Source organism: Ambystoma mexicanum, chromosome 7p, assembly GCF_040938575.1.
Source record: "Ambystoma mexicanum isolate Mex_15411 chromosome 7p, UKY_AmexF1_1, whole genome shotgun sequence".
Lineage (NCBI taxonomy): Eukaryota > Metazoa > Chordata > Amphibia > Caudata > Ambystomatidae > Ambystoma > Ambystoma mexicanum.
Window position 1 is genome coordinate 16,791,503 of NC_090939.1, and position 24,556 is coordinate 16,816,058.

General features: G+C 44.8%; 1 protein-coding gene across 1 annotated transcript in view; it reads right to left on the reverse strand.

Moving 5' to 3' along the window:
• The window catches only part of HSF2BP (heat shock transcription factor 2 binding protein), a 1,118,722-nt gene that overhangs the window by 637,500 nt on the left and 456,666 nt on the right, over positions 1 to 24,556 (reverse strand). The window contains exon 6 of the mRNA XM_069636160.1: positions 5,819 to 5,936. Within this exon, the coding sequence (XP_069492261.1) occupies positions 5,819 to 5,936 (118 nt within the window). The remainder of the gene's footprint in view (positions 1 to 5,818; positions 5,937 to 24,556) is intronic.

Sequence of the window (24,556 nt, forward strand, 5' to 3'; positions counted from 1 at the left end):
ACATGTTTGAGTGACAGCTAGGACTGATGAATGGGGGTTTTCTGCATAAAAGCAGGGCTTTGGGGAGTGGAACTTCAGAAGTCGCCACAGGACCAAAGAATCCGAAGAGGGAGAAGCTGAGCCGATCTGCAACGACGATGCCACCGGAGGAGCCCTGCTGAACCGTCTCACCACTTCCCAACGACAGAGAAGATCTTCATCCCGGAGAGTCTTCTTCCTCTGAGCTAGTGGGGATAACCAGTTCGCCCTCTTTTTCGCCTTCCTGGATCGTCTCGTGGTCGAATCTCCCGTGCCAAGCACCCCGGTGGCCAGATAGCCACGCTTCACCACTACTGCGAATAAAAGGGTAGTACCTTTTAACCGTGAAACTCCGCGGCTGGTTTCTTCCCTGGCAGTGCAACGACCTCCAGCTTTCCTCCACGTCGAGATCTCCTCTTTCCCTGGACGAAGCACCGACTTGCACCCGCTGCCAGGAACAACTGCCCCTGCTGGAGCTTTCCCACCATTTCAGGTACTGAGTCCCGCCTGGTCTCCCTTGCAACAGACTGTTCAAGGTGTCCCGTAAATCCTTGACTTTCTATCCTGGGGTGACCTGGGACATACTAGCTAACTTTTCCTGACTTGAGCTAACCCTTTTTGAACTCATTGCAACGACTCTTTAAAAGTAGTATTCAACTGTGTGATCTTGGACACATTCCGCCTTGCTCTCTTCAAGAGTGGGCCTGGCCTATGACTTTCTTGCTCCTCAGTAGACTCTGCCTTTTCTGACTTGCTCTGGTTCTCCTAAAGTGTTGGTATTGTGAATGTTCCTAATTCTGCCTTTTTCCCTCCCTTTTTGATTAACTTATTGGAGTGCCATCTTAGGTTAAGCGCTCACCTCTGTCTGAAAATAAGTGGTGTTTTAACTGAGACTTGTTCAAATAAGTGATCAGGGATGTATATATATTAATAGTGACTGTGTTTTGAACTTGCTTGCCATATTAGTGTTAGTGTATATTACAAGGTGTGTTTTAAATAAATAATTATATACTTTTATACCCAAGCTCTGGTCAGTGTTTGCTTGTTCTACTGTATTTTGGTTCCTATCTTGTATACTCTATATACTGTCTAACTCTTCTTGAGAGAAGTCTGGCTGCTCAGCCACAGCTACCAGGTAAATATGGGTGGTAGAGACTGCTACCAATTGGGTTTACTGCCAACACCTGTAGTCTTAAGCCTTTTGCAGTGCTCCCTAAGGGAACTGCACAGGATTCTGCCTAACACTAAGTGCAGCAACAAAAGGGTCAGAGGAGAAGAACTAGAAACCAAGATGGTGATCGGGCCAATGATAGGCTTAGCCCAAATCAGACTCGGGTGCACTCAGGGATAATAGCCAATCAGAGCCCACGGCAGATTATCAGCCACATGCCCAGATCGTCACTAGAAGAGCCATCCAGGGGGAGGTGAAGATAGATGAACAAAATATGTATTGATCGCAGACATGTGACCAGACAACTCAGTTTCAAAGCACTTAATGAAGAAAAAAACAACAGTTTACAGAATAATGAAAACAGGAATTAAACACACATAAAACGGCAGCCGGCCAAAGTCCTTCCATGATGTTACTAAGAAAGGGGAGGTTAGATATGGGCCTGAGAACGAACACAGCCAAATAACCTGTTCTTTGGGAATGTGACCACTCGGGAGGGTCTACAACCACGTTGTAGCTCACTGCACTCTTCACAGTGGAGAAATATCCATTTGCATATCAGTCTTTCTCTCACCCACAAGGGCAGTCCAATTCTCCTCTGAAGAAGAGTACCACCAGCAACACCAGACACGTGTTTTGGCCTAGTCAGGCCTCCTCACTAAGGTGAAGCTGAGTCGCCCTATGGCACAGCGAGTAACTAACATGATGTTGGAGCGCGAAAGGAACAAGAGCTGGGAGCAGTAAAGAGGGCCTCCCCCCGCACCCAGTAAGAAATTACAGAAAACACACAAGGATGTCGGGATGAAGCAATGCAGGCTAAGGCAGCAGGAAGAGAAAACAGACCCCTGTAGTAGTCAAGGTGTCAGAAAGGGAGCCTGAGAATTGGGGGAGACACCGACTGTAAGTTAAGGAGAGCGAAATGCCAACAAGACCCAGGCACCATCACACCAACGGAGCTACTATGGCGATTCAAACAACTGGTCAAAAAAGACTTTAGCGCCTCATTACGAGTTTGTGGGTCATTATGTAGTAAATTACAGCTAAAATCGGTTATTGCAACTCAGTCCCATTGGCTAATCAAGGGAAAACGAGTGGTGGCAAAGCGGTGTAAATCCCCATTTTTGGACACCATAAGACTTCATGGGGTTTTTGACAGAATTGCTGCAAGCGGTAATTCTGCCACAATAATTCCAATGATTTCTGGAGGTAAAGTGGAGGATTTACCGCAAGCATTTTGCTGGAGGCAAATCTTTATCTCGAAAACTCAAAATGTGCAGGCAAGGTAAAAGTGTCTGTAATTCGTTACCTCCATAAAAAGTGGTGGTAACAGAATTGCCACCACTTTTTTACTGGATCACGAACATAAAATGAGGGCTTCTATAAGTGACTGACTGAAAGACTTATCATACTTGAGGAAGGGTTCGGGAACCCCTGGGAAGTGAGACATTATCATGCTCAGTATGACAGACTTCATTTTTGGTAAACTTTCATCCAACTTGGTGGATGTATCTATCAGTTGAAGTCTGTGAACAATCCTGAACAATCCTGAGTCACTCTTCTGTGTGTCCCATATAGACCGCCTGACATTATGTACATGCATTTATAGCCCGTGGCTACATGCTGGTCCCCTAAGGGAATGTACATCTAGAAAGAAAGACTCAGGCACCAGGGTAATAAAGGTTTATTAAATGGTGTGTGTGTGTGTGTGCGTGTGCGTGTGCGTGTGCAGTAGGGTTTGGGCACCTTGGGGGCAGATTGGCACACTAATGTGGCCATCTGCGCCAAGCGAAGTTGGGTAAACAAAGAAAATAATACAAAATCGTAGGCTGCTTTTTAGCGGGGACTGAGGGGCACCCTACATTGCCGGCGAATGTTCTACTGTAACGGGGGGTGGCCCTCCTCCCGCCAGCCCCAAATGGAGGGCCCCACCTCATGCATCCCTCCCTGTCATCAGATAGGGGGGGCCCCACCTCATGCATCCCTCCCTGGGGTCAGATGCCCCTTCCTAGGAGCAGATATCTGCCCCCAGGGAGGGTTGCATGAGGTGGAGCCCTCCATTTAGGGTGGGGGGGTGAGTGCCACCCCCCATTGCAGTATAACATTCGCTGCCAATTTAGGGTGGCCCTCAGCCCCCTAAAAAGCAGCCTACGATTTTGTATTATTTTCTTTGTTTACCCAACTTCGCTTGGCGCAGATGGCCACATTAGTGTGCCAATCTGCCCCCAGGGTGCCCAAACCCTTTTGCCCCATGCATTGGGGGGCCTGTCCCACCATTTTCGGGGGCCCTTTCTCCCCAACCCCAAATGGAGGGGGGGTGTACCCCACGCAGCCGTTTGTAGGAGGCCCAGGAAGGCCTGCATGAGGTGCCCCTGCCACCCATTTGGGGTGAGGGGGGAGAGGGCCCCAAAAAATGGTGGGACAGGTCCCCAGTGGGTGGGGCAGTAAGGTTTGGGCACCCCGGGGCCAGATTGGCACACCAATGTGCCCCTCGGCACCAAGGCAAGTTTCGTAAACAAAGGAAAAAATGGAAAATGGTGGAACGCTTTTTAGGGGGGGCTGTGGGGCACCCCAAAGGGTCTGGGAAGTTTCTAATGGGATGGGGCATTGACCCCCCTCCAGCCGCAATGGAGTGGGTGCCATGTCATGCAGCCCTCCCTGGGACCAGATATCTGCTCCTAGGAACGGACGCCTGAGCCCAGGGAGGAGTGCAGGACAGCCCCCCCCCATTATCTGCCCCTGGGGAGAGCTACATGAGATGGGCCGCCCCTCCAATTTGGCCATGTGTGGGTTCCCACGGGTGTCCTCTTTTGGAAAATGCTTGGGGTTCCCTGTTTTCCTTGCTGGCTTCGACACCCTCGGCCCAAATCTGTAGGTTGCCCACATGAACAAAATGGACAGTGGCGAAAGGCTTGGGGTTACCAGTGGGTTACCCTTTTCCTTTTGCGCCCCCGGTAGGTGCACCCACACATGTGAAGTACCGTTTTCATCGGGACACATGTGGGGACACGGGAAGGTAGGCCATGTGTTGTTGGCGGTGTGTTACGGTGGGTGGCCAGAGCAAAATGTCTGAGAATTGTCTTCATTTACAGCCAATTTCAGAGACATTTCCCTGTGTGTACTCACCGAAACACGCCGCCAACAACAGATATCATACCTTCTCACGTTCCCACAGGTGTCCCGACGAAAAAGGTACCTCACATGTGTGGGTGCACCTACCGGGGGCGCAAAAGGAAAAGGGTAACCCGCTGGTAACCCAAGCCTTTCGCCACAGCACAATTTGTTCATGTGGGCAACCTACAGATTTGGGCCTAGGGTGTCAAAGCCAGCAAGGAAAAAAGGGAACCCCATGCATTTCCCAAAAGAGGACACCCGTGGGAATGCGCAGAGGTCTGACTTGTGCGAAGCGGGCCAGAATTTATTACCCAGAACCCCAGACAAGGTGAACATTATGTTTTTTCCCCACCAAATATCACACTTTGTCGGGGACTGTGGCTAATAAAAACTGGGGCAATTCGCACAAGGCAGACCTCTGCGCATTTCCACGGGTGTCCTCTTTTGGGTGAGGAGTCTGCTGTATTGACTTCAGCGCCACCAGGGTCTAAAGTCATTGCCCACATTTAAAAATACCTCCCTGTTTGCCGGATAGAAATGCATATGGGGCAACAGAGGTTCGCACTGCTGCTCTCCTGAGGATAAACATGCACATAGGTTCCAGGAATTACTTTGTGTGCATATCCACAGACAAAGTGGGTGAGGTTATGAGCATCCCCGACGCTCACATTGTCACACCCTTTGCGGCTCTCCTGCAATGTTTTGGCCTGAAAGTGATATGTGTGTATGTCTACTAAGTAATATATAGCCTAATCCTATGTGAGATGGAACAGAGCCCTGCACAACAAGCAAGGAGATACAGTAATATGATTATATCATATAGATGCAATTAGGAGAGACAATCAAAGACACAGTGAAAAGGATATGAGATGTGGTGTACAGAGAGCTGTTAAGTTTGCTTCTGCGAGCCCATCCTGTGCCATCTTTTATTATGAGAGAAAGCACAGGTGCTCCCAATGTGTCCTCCCAGAAGACCCTGAAGGCGACCAATCACTGAGCGGGTACTTGCACATTCTCCCTGCCTTTGTTATGCCAATGTTTGCTGGTTTTAGAAAAGAAATGCTGCTATTATTTGCAGGGGGTTCACCCACGATTCCACCCTTTTAATTATAGTCACTTGCTTCGATTATCAATACAGTCGTGTTGTATATTTGACCGCAAACATATTCAAGGTTGGCTAGTACTTCTTACATCTCTTCACTCACAGGAGGAAAAGATCTGCTATGCAGGAGGCAGAAGTAAAAGAACTCTAATGCCTTTGATGTTCAGGAGGTATTTCAACCGCTTATTGTGAAGTATTTCAGCAGGTGGTATTTGAGAAATACTGCATAAGGTAAATATCTTAACACTAATATTGAATATTGCCTTTTTGACCCCAACACCATACTCATAACGAGCCACTCACTCTCCAGTCATTTGCTGTTGAGCTACAGCAAGTAAGAAGCGCCGGACAGAAAGCCAGATAAAGTTAGTAAAGTAAGCATGGGTAACACTGACAAGGAACACTTGCCCACGCACACTTTGAGTCTGGAGAAGCATCCTGCCTTGATCTCTGCCAGAAGCTGCATCATGGTGTCCAGCAGTACACGGCTCGTCGTGACCAAGAACTCACGGCCACTGGCGACTGCAGCCACGTCTGAAAGAGAGAGAAGCAGGAAGTCAGTAGGTTTGAGTGGGAAAGAAGCATTAAAGGACACCTTGCTTTGATATCAGTATACATGCACACTTTGGGCATTCCTGACCTCTAAGTGACCACAGGGTGCTGATAGGCAGAATGTGGGACTGGCAAGATAGGCTCCACCCTAACCTACAGCACTTACTTCCTACAAGCTTTTAGGGTCAGAAGACATAGGTGCGCAATCACTTACCATCGCAACATTGACTTGTGCGGACCCCTGCGTCCCTAGCCCAGGACACTACTGAAGATAGTCATACCACCCAACTGCACCCACTGCCCTGTCACTGGAGCCTATGCTGTGTAAGGTTGCATTTCTTTCTCAATAATAAAGGTAAAGTACATGCCCAGTCGCCCATGGGCCCTCCAGAATATCTGGTGTTGGAAGTTACGAGAGCAAAGAGGGTTGATAAAGGCTTTGCGAAACTGCTCAGAAATATCCACATTACCCACAGCAAGTATGTGCTCAACTATCGTTTGTATGCCGAATACACCAAAACATATTTTTTCAAAAGATTAGGGGATTCAGTAAACCAACCTTGTTGTACAACACATTTCTTAAGACCAGAATGAAATAAAATAACAAAAATAAAATCTAGCAAAAAGAACAGCTATGCTATATGTTATGATATGATGAGATATGATGTTTCTAGTTGACACAGATATAAACTAGATGTCTGAACAATAATCAGTGACGTCAATGTGTGTGTGTGGCATTAGGACTTGAGCCATTAGTTCTCCATAATAAAGGAAGTGCACTTTCTGTTTGCTGTGAACATAGCATGAATGGGATACTAAAAAATATTCTATTTCTTATTTGTCAGGGAGATGTGAACATGGCAAATTAGCATGTTGGTCATACAACCGTTCAAGAGTGCTGATATTGAAAGGATTTCCAGTTGTACATGCTGCACAGATCACCATTTCTCTTGTCTCTTTGGGGCACATTCACCTCCATGTCACAGTCATTGGATGGCTGGTTGAGGGGCCCCTCAGAACTGATCCTTGGGTGCACTAAAGGTTCATGAATATTGGCTTGTGACCTAAAAGCTTCCCAACCTGCTCCTCAAATCTGTGAGGTTGCATCAGTGTGGCATAAAGTGCTCTGCAAAGTGTGTCTTAACCTCATTGTAGAGGTCAGAGCATATGACATAACATGAGAGAAGGGGGCCAGACATCTGCCCCTGCTTGGCCGCACACCTTTCTCCGCCTTTCACATAGTTTGGGGAACGCATCCTGCACAGGGAACTCATGCTGCGCAGGGAACTCATGCTGCGCAGGGAACTCATGCTGCGCAGGGAACTCATGCTGCACAGGGAACTCATGCTGCAGTTTCTCACTACAGGAAGCTAACTATTGCTATATTTTGATAGCCTCCTTCAAAGTGTGGCACCTTCCTGTCTCACCATGAACTAAAACAAAAGGGGCTGATTACCCAGCACTACCTCCAAACACGTTTACCATTACTGCATGCGGTAATCACCGGGCGACCCGGGAGGTCCACATGACTACAAAGACCAGACCTTTAGCTACACAGAGCCACGTGAGCGATAGACCTCCTCCCTGAGCATCAAGGGAAGAAATGGAGAAAACCCCCAAAGCAACAAAACAAGCTGACATCTCTACGCTGCTCGGTGCCCACCGGAGATGGTGCCCAAGGGAGAAAAGGCGAGCGAACTGAAGAAATGTCACAAGAAAGAGACTTTTTGACCCTCCGAGCCCCCCAGCCGCCAACTCAAGGGGGCACCAAAACGGATCTGCAAGACCTCATAGCAGCCATGACTAAGGGATACCAGAGAGCTCATGAAAATAATCTCTGGCCTAGACAAGCGCATGGACGAGTTGGAAAGCAGAACGGAAGAAATGGAGTCAACAATCTACGAACAATCCTACAAAGTTGGGGAGGGAGTGGACAGAATCACTGCACTGGAGGCCAGATGTGAAGCTCTGGAAACTAAGCAAGAGGACTCCGAAAACCACTCCCGCCGTAATAACATGCGACTTTGCGGAATCCCAACCTCCATTATGGACGCAGAGCTGGGCCACTTCACCCGGGACCTCTTCAGGTTCATCCTAACTCTCCCAGATAGCGCCCCGCTGGACAGAGTGCACCGAACCAGGCACCAACTGCGCCAACCACTCTACCAGACATCCTGGAAATAGTTAACTTCTACAAGGTCAAGGATGAGATCATTCAGGAAGCCAGGAATTCTGCACGCATACAATTCAGAGACACTTCAATCTCCCTATACAAAGACCTTGCAGCAGCCACATTACTAAAAAGGAAAGCGTTAAAACCACTAACGGAATGGCTATGGGAAAAAAAGGTGCTCTATCGCTGGGGCTTCCCCAACACACTGGTGTTCAACCTGGAGGGTTAACAATGGCAAATACGCACAACGAAGGAGGCTGAAAAGCTGCTGCACCCGGCAGGAGCAAACAACAATGACGAGGAGGATATGGCACTCAAAGAGAACTCATCGAAGGAGACTACGCAGACCTGGACGCGGTTGGACAGGAGAGTTTAATTGAATTGATAGTTTATTTATATTGCGCGCGTACACAGGTGTTTCAGAGCGTGACAAGGCAAGGGAGGGTAACAAGGCAGAAACAAAAACAAAGATCTTACTAGGCCCAGTGACATTGCGAACACGCAAGTGCATGACAGAGGGAAAAGGAGGAAAAGTGCATGGAAGGGGGGGAGAAGTGCATAGTGCAGAGCAAAGGAATACAGATAAATAAATAAATTAATAAATAATAACAAGCAACAAACAGTAGTAGTGCAACCAGCAGGTGGCAACTGCTAGGTTTGAGGCAACAGACAGGGTGAGTCAGGGTAAGTACAGAGGGAAAAAAGGCAGGGGGGGACTGTATGGTTACAGATACAGGCCACAGTGCAAGGTTTTGCCAGGAAGCAGTGCAGGTGGGTGGCAAGGTACCTGGGCCAGGAAGTCAGAAGGTAGGCCAGGTGCACAGTGCCAAGAGAGAGCAGATCCGCAGGGGAGAGGAGGAGCAAAGACAGAAGAGGAAGGTCTTGAGGTGCTTCCGGAATCGGAGATGGTTTTCTTCAAGGCGGCTCAAAGGCCCAGCACAAAGAGGAAAGAAAGGTGCCAAGCCTTGAGATGGAATATTCTGCTGGCAAAATAGGGCTACCCAATCTGAACCCCTGTAGGCAGCCCCGGTGCTTCTGACTGAACTATGGCTGCATGCACTCCGGAAACAGACAAAGGGACCTCTGGAAGGAAGAAATAACGCACCTAGTGAAGGAACAGTGTCAACAGGGGCCAAGATTGAGAAGGATGTCCGAGACCGAAGGCTGTAACTACAAACCGCATTGGTGAAGCTACCGTTATGCTTTCATGCGTTGACCAATGGGCACTGGTTGTCCAGAGAAAGTTGGTTGTCAGGATCTGAGCCGGTTTCCCCGAGCGTTGTGGGCTTGTCTCAGAGGCTTGACTATTGTTTGGGGGATGTGGGGGGAGGGTGGAAAGGTTTCCCAGAGTTATGCAAGTTGGGGGGGAAACTATTTGGGAAAGGGGTCAAGGCAAAGACATATCAAAGCAACAGCACAGGAGGAGAAATAGAAAGGGGGCCCAGAGCTCCCACATGTGGGACAGAGGTCGGAAGCTAGAAGCTGTGAGGGAACAACACAAGCAAGGCGGTAGACTCGACTACAGAACTTTGCATGGTAACCTGGAATGTACGAGGCCTTAAAATTCCTGAGAAACGAAAATGGGCGGAGTGCAAATTAACTAAACTCTCTGCTAGCATAACTTGCTTACAAGAAACACACCTTCCAGCGAAAGATGAGAAGCGCATCCACTTTAGGTGTTTTAACAAATGCTATTGTGCAACAGCAGGGGAGAGGAAGAGGGGAGTCGTGCTGCTTTTAAACCGGGAATTAGCACTGATGCAGATGACAGTGAAACGAGACCCAATGGGGAGATTCTTCCTGGTCAAGGGTTACCTACTTGAGCAAGCCCTAACTTTTGCCTCCATCTATTGCCCGAATAGTGCCCAAGACCGGTTTCTCCACGCCTTCCTACAGGACATAGTCGCATTCACGGAAGGCTGTCTCCTTATAGGGGGGGACTTCAATCTGGTCTCCAACCCAAACAGTGATGAGACCCTACCACTATCGAGAGAGGATTTTTCACAAGCAATAGGAATTGCTGAATTTTTGAGGGAAACAGGGTCAGTAGATGTTTGGCGACTCTCCAACGAGGGAGCACGCGACTATACATTTTATACCCATGTCCACAAAGGCCTCTGCAGAATAGATTTAATCCTAATGTCCAGCGAGTTAGTCCCCTGCCTGGAAGAAGTTCTGAAACATCTGCGGGTGATCATGCCCCAGTGAAGGCCCGGGTCAGGGTATGCGGCCTCCCAAGGCCACCGCGATGGCATTGTAAGATGCAAGAATCAAAAAATAGGGCTCCTGGTGTGGAACCTATTCTACCCAGGAGGATTAACTAGGAAAACAAAAGATACAAATGAATAGGTCCAAGGATGCTAGGCTCAGAACAACACCTCCACATGTATTATCAAACTCTGCATTGCTAAGGAAGGAATCACTCTTCAATAGTATGTTGCAGAGATAAATCTCATTTTTTTATATTAGAGTTGTGTGCAAAAAGACATAAATCCAACATTTAGAGAAATTAAGACATCAAAATGGTTTGCTAAAACAGAACAAGCAGACAAAAAAACAGAAAGATATTTACAACACACAGTGCCAAAAAAACATTTTTTGGGACAATCTCCAAATTGTGTGTGTGCAACAAACCCGACTCCTATTAGGATTTGCCAAGAAATTCACATATTACAGTGTACATATTCAAGTCAACATTTGTGGAAAACACATAGAACAATGGTGGGCACACAAAACTATTTTTCTTGCGTAAACAGCATTAATGTGCTGTAGTTTTGGGGGGAGTAGTGCGACTACACCAGGTGTTTCAGCCGTTTCTAGGTGGGCTAGGTGTGCCTCATCTTTAACACGGCCTTCATCAGGACGGAGTTCTGTGTAGATTGACGTCTGTGCTGCAGGGGAAGGAGACTACAGTCAGTGGGGTATCTGAGCCAAAATTATTTAGTTTGAGTGAATCACGTGTGGTTGATGTAAAATCAAAAAGCACATAGCTTACCTATGGGTTAATAGATTTCACAGGCGCTAAATTTGAGATCTGCTAGCCGCATGGGCTGGTCTCTGTATGATCCTGTTGCAAATAACAGAGAACGAGAGAAGCAAAGGGAGGTTGAAGCTAATCATGTCCCCGTTTAAAAAGGCATGAAAAAAAGTTCAGGGAAAAAAGTCTTACCTCTCGCTGGAGGTCGAAAAATGCTGATCCAGGGTGGTATCAGTGGGAAACAGACACGGCTTGCACAGCTAAAAAATATATATGGCTCAAAGTGAGTGTGGTTACCTAGTAACAACTGTCTCATATATATAGCAGTAAGTGCAGGGTTTATTTTAAAGTACCTGTGAGGGTTGCAGCATGGGCAGCCTGTCTGCAAAAAAGTACGAGCTGGAGCTCCTCAGGCTGCTGACTCACAGATGAGACTGCAGGGGCCTGACTGCAAAGCGTTGGTAACGCTGTTGCTAGGTCCCTGTAGGTATTTATATGTCGGCCATCTTGGAATGGCCCTAGGATCGAGTGGGAAACAAAATGATGGATTCTGCTCCATCCGGGGGGCACAAAAAAAGCTCAATCAATTTTGGGTGTGAATAGTGTCAACGCGTGTCTAAAAAGTTAATTTAGACAATATTGTTGACAAACGGTTGTCACGGCAACCGTAAGCATTGCGAAGTGGCATTGGTTTTTTTTTACTCTGAAACAACATAGCTAATGGCCCCATGAGGTTGTGATTACCGAAAATACTTCATTTCAATATGTAGTGGCATGGATCACAAAATGTGTATGTGTCTCAGGAATCTCAGTAGAGAAAGACCATAATTAATAGGTGGACAGTTTGTATTGTATTACTGACAGCCCGAGAGGGTGAGAATCAGGGCGTGTCGCCTGGAAACTTAATACATAGTTCCATAATGACAGAAAACATTTGGAATTAACAAAGAAAGTATAGTTTTTCATGGAGGTGATTTCATACATTGACCAAAAAAACACACACAGTGCCATAATGTCTACTGACTTCTGCATTTCATGAAATGAAAAATGATCATAGTGTTAAGAAGTTCATAGCTCATACTCCATCATTGGGCACATGTCATTACAGGAAAGACTTCCATTCAACTGACACATTTAGACCAGCCTGAACGGAGTTAAGTCTGTGGACCCACCGTTGTTCTAATTGGGTCAGCGTTTTGTTCAGATCCCCCCCACGCTTTGCTGGTTTCACTTTTTGGAGGACAAACCATCTTATATCAGTATCACTATGGTTCTTACTGATAAAATGCTCTACTAGGGGCTTGGCTGCTACCTTGTTCCTGATACAGGATCGATGTTCAGACATGCGCATTTTGATGGCACGTGTGGTTTTTCCTATATAGAGGAGTTTGCAAGGGCATTGTATTACATATATGACACCCTTCGTGTTACAGTTTGTAAAATCTTTCATTATCCATTTAACTTGTGCATATATGCCACAACATATTGAAATGAAGTATTTTCGGTAATCACAACCTCATGGGGCCATTAGCTATGTTGTTTCAGAGTATAAAAAACCAATGCCACTTCGCAATGCTTACGGTTGCCATGACAACCGTTTGTCAACAATATTGTCTAAATTAACTTTTTAGACACGCGTTGACACTAATCACACCCAAAATTGATTGAGCTTTTTTTGTGCCCCCCGGATGGAGCAGAATCCATCATTTTGTTTCCCACTCGATCCTAGGGGCATTCCAAGATGGCCGACATATAAATACCTCTAGGGACCTAGCAACAGCGTTACCAACGCTTTGCAGTCAGGCCCCTGCAGTCTCATCTGTGACTCAGCAGCCTGAGGAGCTCCAGCTCGTACTTTTTTGCAGACAGGCTGCCCATGCTGCAACCCTCACAGGTACTTTAAAATAAACCCTGCACTTACTGCTATATATATGAGACAGTTGTTACTAGGTAACCACACTCAACTTGAGCCATATATATTTTTTAGCTGTGCAAGCCGGGTCTGTTTCCCACTGATACCACCCTGGATCAGCATTTTTTGACCTCCAGCGAGAGGTAAGACTTTTTTCCCTGAACATTTTTTCATGCCTTTTTAAACAGAGACATGTTTAGCTTCAACCTCCCTTTGCTTCTCTCGTTCTCTGTTATTTGCAACAGGATCATACAGAGACCAGCCCATGCGGCTAGCAGATCTCACATTTAGCGCCTGTGAAATCTATTAACCCATAGGTAAGCTATGTGCTTTTTGATTTTACATCAACCACACGTGATTCACTCAAACTAAATAATTTTGGCTCAGACACCCCCCTGACTGTAGTCTCCTTCCCCTGCAGCACAGACGTCAATCTACACAGAACTCCGTCCTGATGAAGGCCGTGTTAAAGATGAGGCACACCTAGCCCACCTAGAAACGGCTGAAACACCTGGTGTAGACGCACTACTCCCCCCAAAACTACAGCACATTAATGCTGTTTACGCAAGAAAAATAATTTTGTGTACCCACCATTGTTCTATGTGTTTTCCACAAATGTTGACTTGAATATGTACACTGTGATATGTGAATTTCTTGGCAAATCCTAATAGGAGTCGGGTTTGTTGCACACACACAATTTGGAGATTGTCCCAAAAAATGTTTTTTTGGCACTGTGTGTTGTAAATATCTTTCTGTTTTTTTGTCTGATTGTTCTGTTTTAGCAAACCATTTTGATGTCTTAATTTCTCTAAATGTTGGATTTATGTCTTTTTGCACACAACTCTAATATAAAAAAATGAGATTTATCTCTACAACATACTATTGAAGAGTGATTCCTTCCTTAGCAATGCAGAGTTTGATAATACATGTGGAGGTGTTGTTCTGAGCCTAGCATCATTGTAAGATGCAAGACTCACTATTGCAGCACGCAGTAATAAAAGAGGAAATATCCAATGCACTCGCGACTTTCGGGAAATCTCCTCGGTGCGATGCTCGGAAGCAGTAGTCTGGGATGCCATGAAGCCAGTGATCAGGGGAGTGATAATAAGATGTGCTACAGCACAAAAAAGGGTGGGACATCTACAGCAGGCTAGGCTTGAGAAAAAGGTGACGGCCATGGAAGGGGCACATAAAAGTAACCAATCTGGGAAGACAAGTAGAGAGCTCATAAAGGCTAAAGCCGCCCTGGAAATGCATCTGACAGACAGATCCACCAAAGCACTGGAATACACCAAACAGTTCTATTACATAAACAGCAATCAAGCGAATAGGCTATTAGTATACACACGCGAAATAATATTCCAAAACTGAGAGGTATAGACAGGTCCTTACTGGCCTCGGAGGACGACAAAAGGAACGCAATGATGATTCACCATGGAGAGGTAATGACAGGAAGCCCAATTGACGAGCGGTTGCCATAAAAACCCTGAAATATGCAGCCCTAGGCCCCGACGGATCCTCCTTGAGGTTCTACAGGGTGTACGCTCACATCTTAGCCCCGCAAACCGCTATGCTTTTTAACTCTTTCCTGGCCACAGGGAGCATAATACCATCCATGGAGGAATCCCTCACAATACTCATTCCCAAACCGGACAAAGACCAGAGGACTGTGCATCCTATCGGCTCATAACACTAATGAATAACGATGCACAGATCTTCTCCAAGATCTTTGCAACTAGACTTGCAAGGGGCCTTCCAGATCTAATCCATCCGGACCTAACGGGATTCATCCCGGGCCGCACCATCCATGACAACATCAGGCGTATCCTAAACCTGGTTGAAAGTGCCTCCAGAATGAAAATAGAAACTGGTCCTTACAAACCTTAATAACTCCTATCAAGATATCAGGATGTTTATGGCTCAATTTATGCATATGTTCTGAAATGTTATGCTATGTTATTTTGCATTTGTATAGCACTGTATGTATCATTGGTATGATCTCAAAGCACTGGTAGGTCGAACGCCCTCGGGAACTGCAGTTCAAGTCAGTTGAGAGAGAGAGAGAGAGAGAGAGAGAGAGAGAGAGAGAGAGAGAGAGAGAGAGAAAGTCGTAAAGTGCGTGGGCGCACACCAGGTATGTGTGCAGCTGGTGTGGTTGTTGCATGATAGCTGCTTCTTAGCGGTAGGTGTTGTGCTGAGGAGGTCTGTTGAATGTGTTCATTCAATCCGGAGGGTGGACATCCAGACTGAGTTGTGGCTGTGTTAGGCGTGAGGAGACGCCTCACGCCTAACATGTGCTAGCTAGCTGTGTTTTATTAGGATGATGGGTAGTTTGATGAGTCATGTTAGTATGAGAACAGCTTTACCGAATGTGTCATAGTACTGCTGAGTTCTAGTTCAATGGTGTTGTATAGAAGAGAGTAAGCGTAGTTGTGTGATATTGTGGTAATGTGGTAATCAGTAAGGTGTATGAGACCAGGCACACTCAATGATGTTGGGAATCCCTTCTAAATTCAACTCTAATACAGTGACGCTATTGGGGCACACTCAATGATGTTGGGAATACCGTCTAGATTCAACATTAACACAGTGAGGCTATTAGGGCACGCTTTCTAAGTTCCACGTTATCACAGTGATGTTATTACGGCACACTCAATGATGTTGGGAATACCCTCTAAATTCAACATTAACAGAGTAACGCTATTAGGAAACACTTTCTAGATTCAACTTTAACACAGTGACGCTATTAGGGCACATGCTATTTATCACAATTGTGTCTAAATGTGGCACGTGCTAACATTCGCAATTCCAACTGGGAGCGGGACATGCTATCATTCACAGTGCACCTACGTGAGGGATATGCTACCAGTCAATAATTCTATCTCGGAGCGGCACATGCTATCATTCGCAGTTCCATCTAGGTGTTGCACATGCTATTATTCACAATTCAGGCTAAGAGTGGGACATGCTAACAATGTTATACCCTTCTCAATGTGAGGCTATTGTCTCTGGGAGGGGGACGAGTTATGAATGCAAGTATGTTAGAATGTTAGAATTTTATGCATGACAACATTTACAGTCCAGCCTTGAATTAGGTTGGTGCTCGGATCTCTCTAGGTGTGCATGGTGTAATTCTTTGGCAGTTTACGTTATGGGAAGGTAAGGTATAGTGAAGGGGCTTTCTGGAGTAGAGTGATTGCTCTACACCCCACCCATGCCACACTTACAGTTTTGTTGGTGTCTGTCTGCTGCTGGCTTCACTGGCTTCCCTTGCTGACACCTGCAGACACTTTGTGGAGCTGCTACTGTAGGACCCACCCTTGGGCCCTTAGCGCTGCTGGCAGAGGACTGCCTTAGGTGGGCGGTGTTGACGCTTAGGCTCGCCAGTCACGGCGCGGTGGGCGGGGAGGGGTGCGGGAGGGACAGGGAACCAGGAAGGCAAGCGGTGGGGAGAGGAGGGCAACAGGGAGCTACACAGGGCTTGGGGGCATACATTTACTTTAAGGATGGGGCAGGTGGGATGGAGTTACTCACACTCACCTCGGATCTTCACAGAAATGAGGGGGCAGCTGCCGCGCAGAGGGCTGCCCAGGGAGGGTCAGGTATAACCAGATGAGCTCGCCAATTAGAGGCCTTGGGCATGGCAGCACTCACATGCTTCAGGATGGAAATGGAAGCATGGAGGCTACCGCGCGGTGTAAGGCCTGAGAACAGGGCAATGGATAGCCAATGGGGAGCGGTGGGTGGGATGGGAGGCGGGGGCTGGGCGGACTAGGAAGGAGTTGAGAGACCGAGGGGAACTGGGCCCGGGGGCCTGAAAAATAACTTTTTGGGGGCATCTGGGGGCGCATGGGAAGCGAGGCACTCACCTGCTTCAGTATGGAAAGACTGGTAGGGATAGCCAATAGGAGGTGGGGTGTGCGGGTCGGGAGGCGGGAGCGGGAACCAGGAAGGGGTTTGGGGTGCCGGGCCTACACAATACAGCATGCGGGGCCTGGGGATACTTTTTTTTAGAAAATATGGCCTGAATTAGGGTCGCACAAGTCTATCAACACTCACCTGCTTCTCCGGGGTAATGGGGAGCAGGAGTTGAATATACGAGTCACTAGACTCGAAAGCACCGGGGAAATGAGCCAATCAGGGGGCGGGTCAGGAGGCGGGAGTGGTACTTGCTATCATTCACAATTTTGTCTAGGTCTGGCGCAGGCTAATGTTCAAAATTCTAAGTGTGGCATTGCTAACATTCACGGTTCTAAGTGTGACAGTTGCTAACATTCACAATTCTATCTAAGAGTGGTACTTGCTATCATTCACAATTTTGTCTGGGTCCGGCGCAGGCTAATGTTCACAATTCTATCTAAATGTGGTACTTGCTATCATTCACAATTCTGTCTGGGTCCGGCGCAGGCTAATGTTCAAAATTCTATCTAAGTGTGACAGTTGCTAACATTCACAATTCTATCTAAGTGTGGTACTTGCTATCATTCACAATTCTGTCTGGGTCCGGCGCAGGCTAATGTTCAAAATTCTATCTAAGTGTGACAGTTGCTAACATTCACAATTCTATCTAAGTGTGGTACTTGCTATCATTCACAATTTTGTCTGGGTCCGGCGCAGGCTAATGTTCACAAATCTATCTAAATGTGGTACTTGCTATCATTCACAATTCTGTCTGGGTCCAGCGCAGGCTAATGTTCAAAATTCTATCTAAGTGTGACAGTTGCTAACATTCACAATTCTATCTAAGTGTGGTACTTGCTATCATTCACAATTCTGTCTGGGTCCGGCGCAGGCTAATGTTCAAAATTCTATCTAAGTGTGACAGTTGCTAACATTCACAATTCTATCTGAATGTGGTACTTGCTATCATTCACAATTCTGTCTGGGTCCGGCACAGGCAATTCACAATTCTATCTTGGGCCACTTGCTAACATTCACAATTATATCTAAATCTGGTACTTGCTATTATTCACTTTTCTGTCTGGGTCCGGCACAGGCTAGTGTTCACAATGATATCTAAATGTGTCACATGCTAATATTCACAGTTTTAAGTGTGGCACGTGCTATTATTCACAATTGTATCTAAATGTGGTACTTGCTATCATTCACAATTCCGTCTGGGTCTGGCACAGGCTAATGTTGATGTAACATGAAGAGAAATGTTTTGCGTTACATCCATGAAGGGATGTTATTGATGAACTGTATACAGAGTAATGTCAGTAATTGCTGTGTATAGTAAATGATATGAGAAATCAGCTCAAATCCATATATAATTTTATTATATAAAATATTTTTGAAACAACAATACCAACTTCATTGTGAATACCTAAGAATCGAAACAACGGGTTAGTTATAGTGTCTGCCCTTGTTTGAACCTCGTTCTTTATTAAGGCACCTATTCTCTTCTCACCTACCAGATCCCGTAGAACGGATCCAATAAGGAGCACCTTTAAGTTGATTTATTGAATGACTTAATTTGTGTAATATTTGGGAGATATTTGAAGGAAACTGAGTGCTCCTCTACCCCCTACTAACAGTTCTAGTACACTTTGTTGCTACACCTACTTTAGAGGTTGCACCTACCAATCCAATCTCAGAACATGCCATTTTCAAAAATTGTATCACTAACCACAAATAGAGCAGAAACATTCACATTCTCACAGGAGGAAGCAACTAGAATATTGAAACTTATTAAAACTACTGAAAAGGAACTGGGAACAACTGCCAAACCTGGACTTAATTATTCTAACGATAGAAGAATTATCAGAATCCCTGACCACAATTGATGCAGATTTAGAAACCAGCAAGAAATCACTATCATCACTAATAACTAAAGAAAAATGGTCACAGTTATTGGATGAGATCAATAACAAACTTGAGGGCTATAAGAACGAGATAGAATTGAAGGAAATAAGAACATTCAGAAGGGACACCCTTGATTATAAGTTGGACATTGTGTACACTTGGAAAGATTATTAGTACCAACAAGATAGTTCAAAAGGAGGAAGGCAACCGTTTAGCAAACACAAACGAACACCAAACTCGACACCATCATCATCAGAAGCCTCCAGTACGTTAACAGATAATCCTGAAGAGTCAACAGAGAACGCACAAGAAACAATAAGGGATCCCAAGAACACAAGTCAAATTCCAAGTACCTCAAAAGTACCATCAAACACACAACCAACTAGTTATTCTTTTTTATACCGTGTCAGGTCAGACGAAGCAAAAAGAAAAAATCCATCAAGAAAAGTAAACTTACCCACAAGAAGACCTAGTTGTGAATATTTCCAGCTATAGGTTGAGCCATTTTGAATGGTCCACACTACAGAAGGGGATTTCATTCATACCCCATCATAGTAGTACTTTACTAAAGGAGACTTTTTTTTTCAAACTGACATGCAAAATGAAATTGAAGGTGTTTTTTGATTCTATTGAGATCACCGAAAGTAGACGACAATCAGAATTTTTGGAAATGAAACCTAACAGTACATTCTCACCACCGGTACAAAACTGCATGCTAGACGCATTTCAGAAATCTGTTCTAAAGGACTTGAAGAAACTTAACTTTCACAGAAGAACACGGACAAACCTAACCAACAGAGGAAAACAGGCTTTGGACAAATTATGGCGAAACCCAGACCTCATTATCAAGCCTGCTGATAAAGGAGGTGCACTGGGAATTTGGGATACCATCAAGTAGAAAATGGAAGTTGAGAAACAGCTAGCAGACAAAGATACATATCTAGAGATATTCAACAATCCAACTGAAAAGATTAGGGAAAAGATCAAGAAAACATTAGATGAGGCTGAATCAGATGAGCTAATAACGCATAATACTAAAACCTTCCTTACCAACTTGCATCCAATAATGCCAGTCATTTACATCTTACCCAAGATTCATAAAAACCTACAGGAACCACCTTATCGTCCAATTATCGCGGCGACCAACAGCTTATTGGAACCCTTAGCTCAGTACATTGACAAAATATTCCGACCTCTGACGCACAAAGCCACGACCTACATCATGGATACCAACCACTTTTTGAGAAAACTTGATATAAGTTTTGATAACAAGACAGATATACTATTCACAATGGATGTGACAAGCTTGTACACCAATATACCCCACCAAGGCGTACTAGAAGCAAAGGAATGGATGCTACTGAACACTGAAGAAGCTGTGAAGGGCGATCGACTACTCATCCTGAAGTTACTTACCATCATATTGAATAACAATTTCTTTATGTTTGAGGATGGTTATTTTGTACAAATCTCGGGGACTTCAATGGGGGCCGCAAGGGCCCCAAGGTATGCAAATATATATATATCTCTTTTCTAGAGGAAACTCAAGTGATAAATAACCCCTGATGGAAGAACAAAATCAAATGCCCTGTTAGATACATTGATGATCTTTTTGGAATATGGATGGGAACCTAAGAGGAACTAGGAGAATTTTTACAATTCATGAACACCCTTGCGCCAAGAATCAAATTTACCCATAAATGGAGCAGAACATCTTTAGAATTCTTGGACGTATTAGTTTACTTGAAGCAGATTAGAAACAACTGTCTTCACCAAGCCTACAGATAGAAACAGCTTGCTCTTAGCATAAAGCTTTAGCCCTAAACAAACTATTGAAAGCATTCCCCTGAGTCAGCTGTTGAGATACAGGAGGATTAAATCAGAGGAAAGTGAATTTGAGACCAAAGCGATTGAATTTACTAAGAAATTCCTGCTGAGAGGATATGATCAGGAGACAATACAAGCACATGCCAACAAGGTAAAAAACACCTCCAGATCGGATGCTTTGAAACCAAGTATAAAAAATACCAGCAGTGACATAGTATACGTCACTACTTATTCACAACAAAGTGGTCAGATAAAGAAAATTGTGAAGAGAAATTGGGACATGTTATCTTTAGTTCCTACATTGGCAAAACCTTACCCGACCCCTCCTATGTTTTCCTACAACAAGAGCAGATCAGTTCGAAACCACCTGATCAAGTCAGATTTCAGCCATAAGAGAACATCAACAAAGACTTATAATGGGACCATTCCGTGCAACAATTGTAATTGTTGTCACAATATAATTAGGGGAAACTATGTCAATCACCCTCATAAAGGTGATCAAATTCTACTTAGACATACATCCACCTGTGATAATAAGAATGTTATTTATGGTATAAAACGTCCATGTGGACTATACTATGCTAGACTGGTAGAAAAGCCAAAACCCAGCGCAGGGAACATAAATCGAACATTCATCAGGCATCCCCAAAATCACCTGTAGCACAACATTTAAAAGAACCGAAATATACAGTTGCTCAAATACAATGTATAATCCTTGACCATTTCAGTCTACCTAGACGGGGAGATAATTTGCCAAAGCTCCTCCAACAAAGAGAAATGTACTGGATCGATGAACTTTGATTGTATGTATCCACGAGGGATGAACCTGGACTGGGATCTTAATTGCTACTTGTAACTCCAAAATAGAGATGCACTGACCATATCAAAGTTACGTATAATAGATCTGACATGTTGTGGTTACTGATAAGAATTGATTTGATTGCTTATCTATCAAGGTAATTGAACTCAGAACTGATGTAAACTCAACGGTTGACAGATATGTAACTCGCGTAAGTTCAATACGGATAATGTTTTCTTGTTTAAACATGATGAGCCAAAGTTATTTCCTATACCTACCTAGACCAGACACTAAGACACTATGAATGTACCTCTATTAACATGTAAAATGCACCTACCAATGAGTTAGAGATGAGAATATGAGCAGTGATATTAGTAGTAAGTTATTAAATATTTCTTATTAGGTGCCACGGGATACTGATTAAATCCAAATTCACAAAACCTAAAATTGTAGTCCATACAAGGCAGAAGGCAAGTTGAAAGAACTTTCAGGTAATGCATATCAGTATTTACAACTAGTTTTACTTCGTCCCTATTGAAGAAATGCATTGGGAATAGGAGGCTTTAGACCAAAACACACATCTAAGATGGCGGACAGAAACGCCACGCCTGAGATACTTAGTATATACCTAGATGCAACGAAGCATAGTTGCTTAGCAACGTGCCGATGCGAGGAGACACGAGTCTCACAGCGGGTCCGTTTGTGGAGACCTCAACAGTACAAAACAATGTAAGTAATACTAAACTTGAGGTACACATAGTACGTTTTATTATAACTAGCAAGTCTAGAAGTGGATCCTAGGTTTACCAACCACGATCCCTATCTCAAAATATAAAGAACTGGTCGCCGAACACGCCTATCAGTCAGCAAAAACAGTGCTTGTGAAGATTTCTTAACGCTGTGACCAGGAATACAGTTGCCCAACCTAATTAAGAGTTTGAATGACGGCTAACACACACTATCAGAGGTAAGATTTAGTTACTTTAGCCCTTGCAATTAAGACACTGCAACAATGTCAATATCTGAAGTTCACAAGCCTAGCTAAATGCTCGAAATAATACTTATTCGAGCCTTGAATTTACTCATACAGGAACGCAGTTCATTAGGAGACTAAGCTAATAGACCAGCACACAATAATATGGACAAGAATTACCACACGGTGGAAGAGCGCGATCAGTGCCACCTAGTACTTACGTCCGAAAAGACACATCACAAAGAGGTATGTTATAGAAAGTAGTCGGTGGACTACTAGCGATATGTAACTGTCTATCACGTATTACTCACAGATAAAACCTAATATAAAAAAAAAAACATTTTTGCAGCAATACAAACTGCACGTCCTTTCACCTGGACATTATAACAAATACAACAGGGGAACTGAAAACTGGTTGAACACAGCGCACCTAACAGACCCTAAGTGAGTGTATTTAAATTGATAAACGTAGCTAAAATGAGACATTATTTGAATGTAGGTGGCCTCTAAGTGTGACACAACACTATTCCAACGACGTGTCCCACAGGAGACCACTTTTTGTGCCAATATCAACATCTTAGTAATCGAGTGCTTTTTATTCACTGAAGTTGTAACTGATTACAATTAGAAGAGAGAAGGCAACCGTCACTGGATAGGCCCTTTCACAAGTTAGTGCAGTAGAAATTGGTAATCCTTTTCTAAAAGTTATAAACAAGTGCAATCCGATTGATTATACTAAAATAGTATTTAATTCTATATTTTCAGAATCACGTCACTCCAGATATATATACCTGAAGAGGGGCCAACGAGCCCGAAACGCATAGTATCAGATAGGTAGCCAACTGGTCCTTACAAACCTTAATAACCCCTATCAAGATATCATGATGTTAATGACTCAATTTATGTATATGTTTTGAAATTTATATGTAACATGAAGAGAAAAGTTTTGCGTTACATCCATGAAGGGAATTTATTGATGAATTGTATACAGAGTAAGGTCAGTAATTGCTGTTTATAGTAATTGATATATGAGAAATCAGCTCAAATCTATATAAAATGTTATTATATACAATATTTTTTTTAAAAAAATACCTAAGAATCGAAACAATGGTTTAGTTGAAGTGTGTGCCCTTGTTTGTACCTAGTTCTTTATCGAGGCACCTATTCTCTTCTCACATTTTTAGATAAAGCCTGGCGGCACAACTATTCCACGCTTTTGCATGGCAGGCAGACACTGATCTACCCCAGTGGAAACAAATAGAAGAACATTGGTGTGCGTCCCCCCCTATCTACACTAGGACACCTAATAGCATCTCGCAGGGCCCCAGACACTGGGCCGCTAACGGCCACCAGAAAGACAGTCCTGTGCTGGAAAAGGGTGACAAGCCGAGGGGGCCATAGGGGATCACAGGGGCCACTAACCCGAGTATGGAATAACCAAGATTTCACTCCCGGACTCGAAAAAGTAGGGTTCAACAATTGGCGCAACAGGGGTTTGAGGCAAATTAATGGGGCACCAGTCACCTTTGAAGAAAGCAAAATTTAATTCCAAATCCCAGAAATGGAAAGATTGCGCTATGCCCTACTCCGGCACTGGATGTCACAACACAACACTAGAATGCAAGGGAGCAGGGAACTTGACCCGCTGGAACTCACATAAACATCAATGGCCCATAAGGGGAAAACATCAACCCTATACAAGCTATGAGAGAAGGGTGAACCCAACAAGAAGGAGGACTATATGCTCAAATTGGAGAGGGATCTGCTGTCACGACCCTCGCCCAAAACCCCCTCTGGCAAACCCATTGGCCTGGTGGAGTCAGGACTCGGGCCTCTAGAGCCTGGCATCCTTGTCAAAAGCCCTCATGGGGCCAGTCCTGGCGCCTATGGCGCCAGGCTCATACACCATGAACAACAATGTGCTTGGGAACTACTTTATTGTATTGTCAGCCAACATGGAGGCATCCACATAGCTTGGTTCCTAAGAACCAAGCTATGCGGTCTAGTGTTTTGGATGTGGCAGGCCTGGAACTACTTTCCCTAGTACTACTTTACCTGGGCTATATAAACCACACGCTGACTGCAGAACATGCTACGTGTTACTTTGCAGCTTGCAACGTGACGCACACCGTGTCC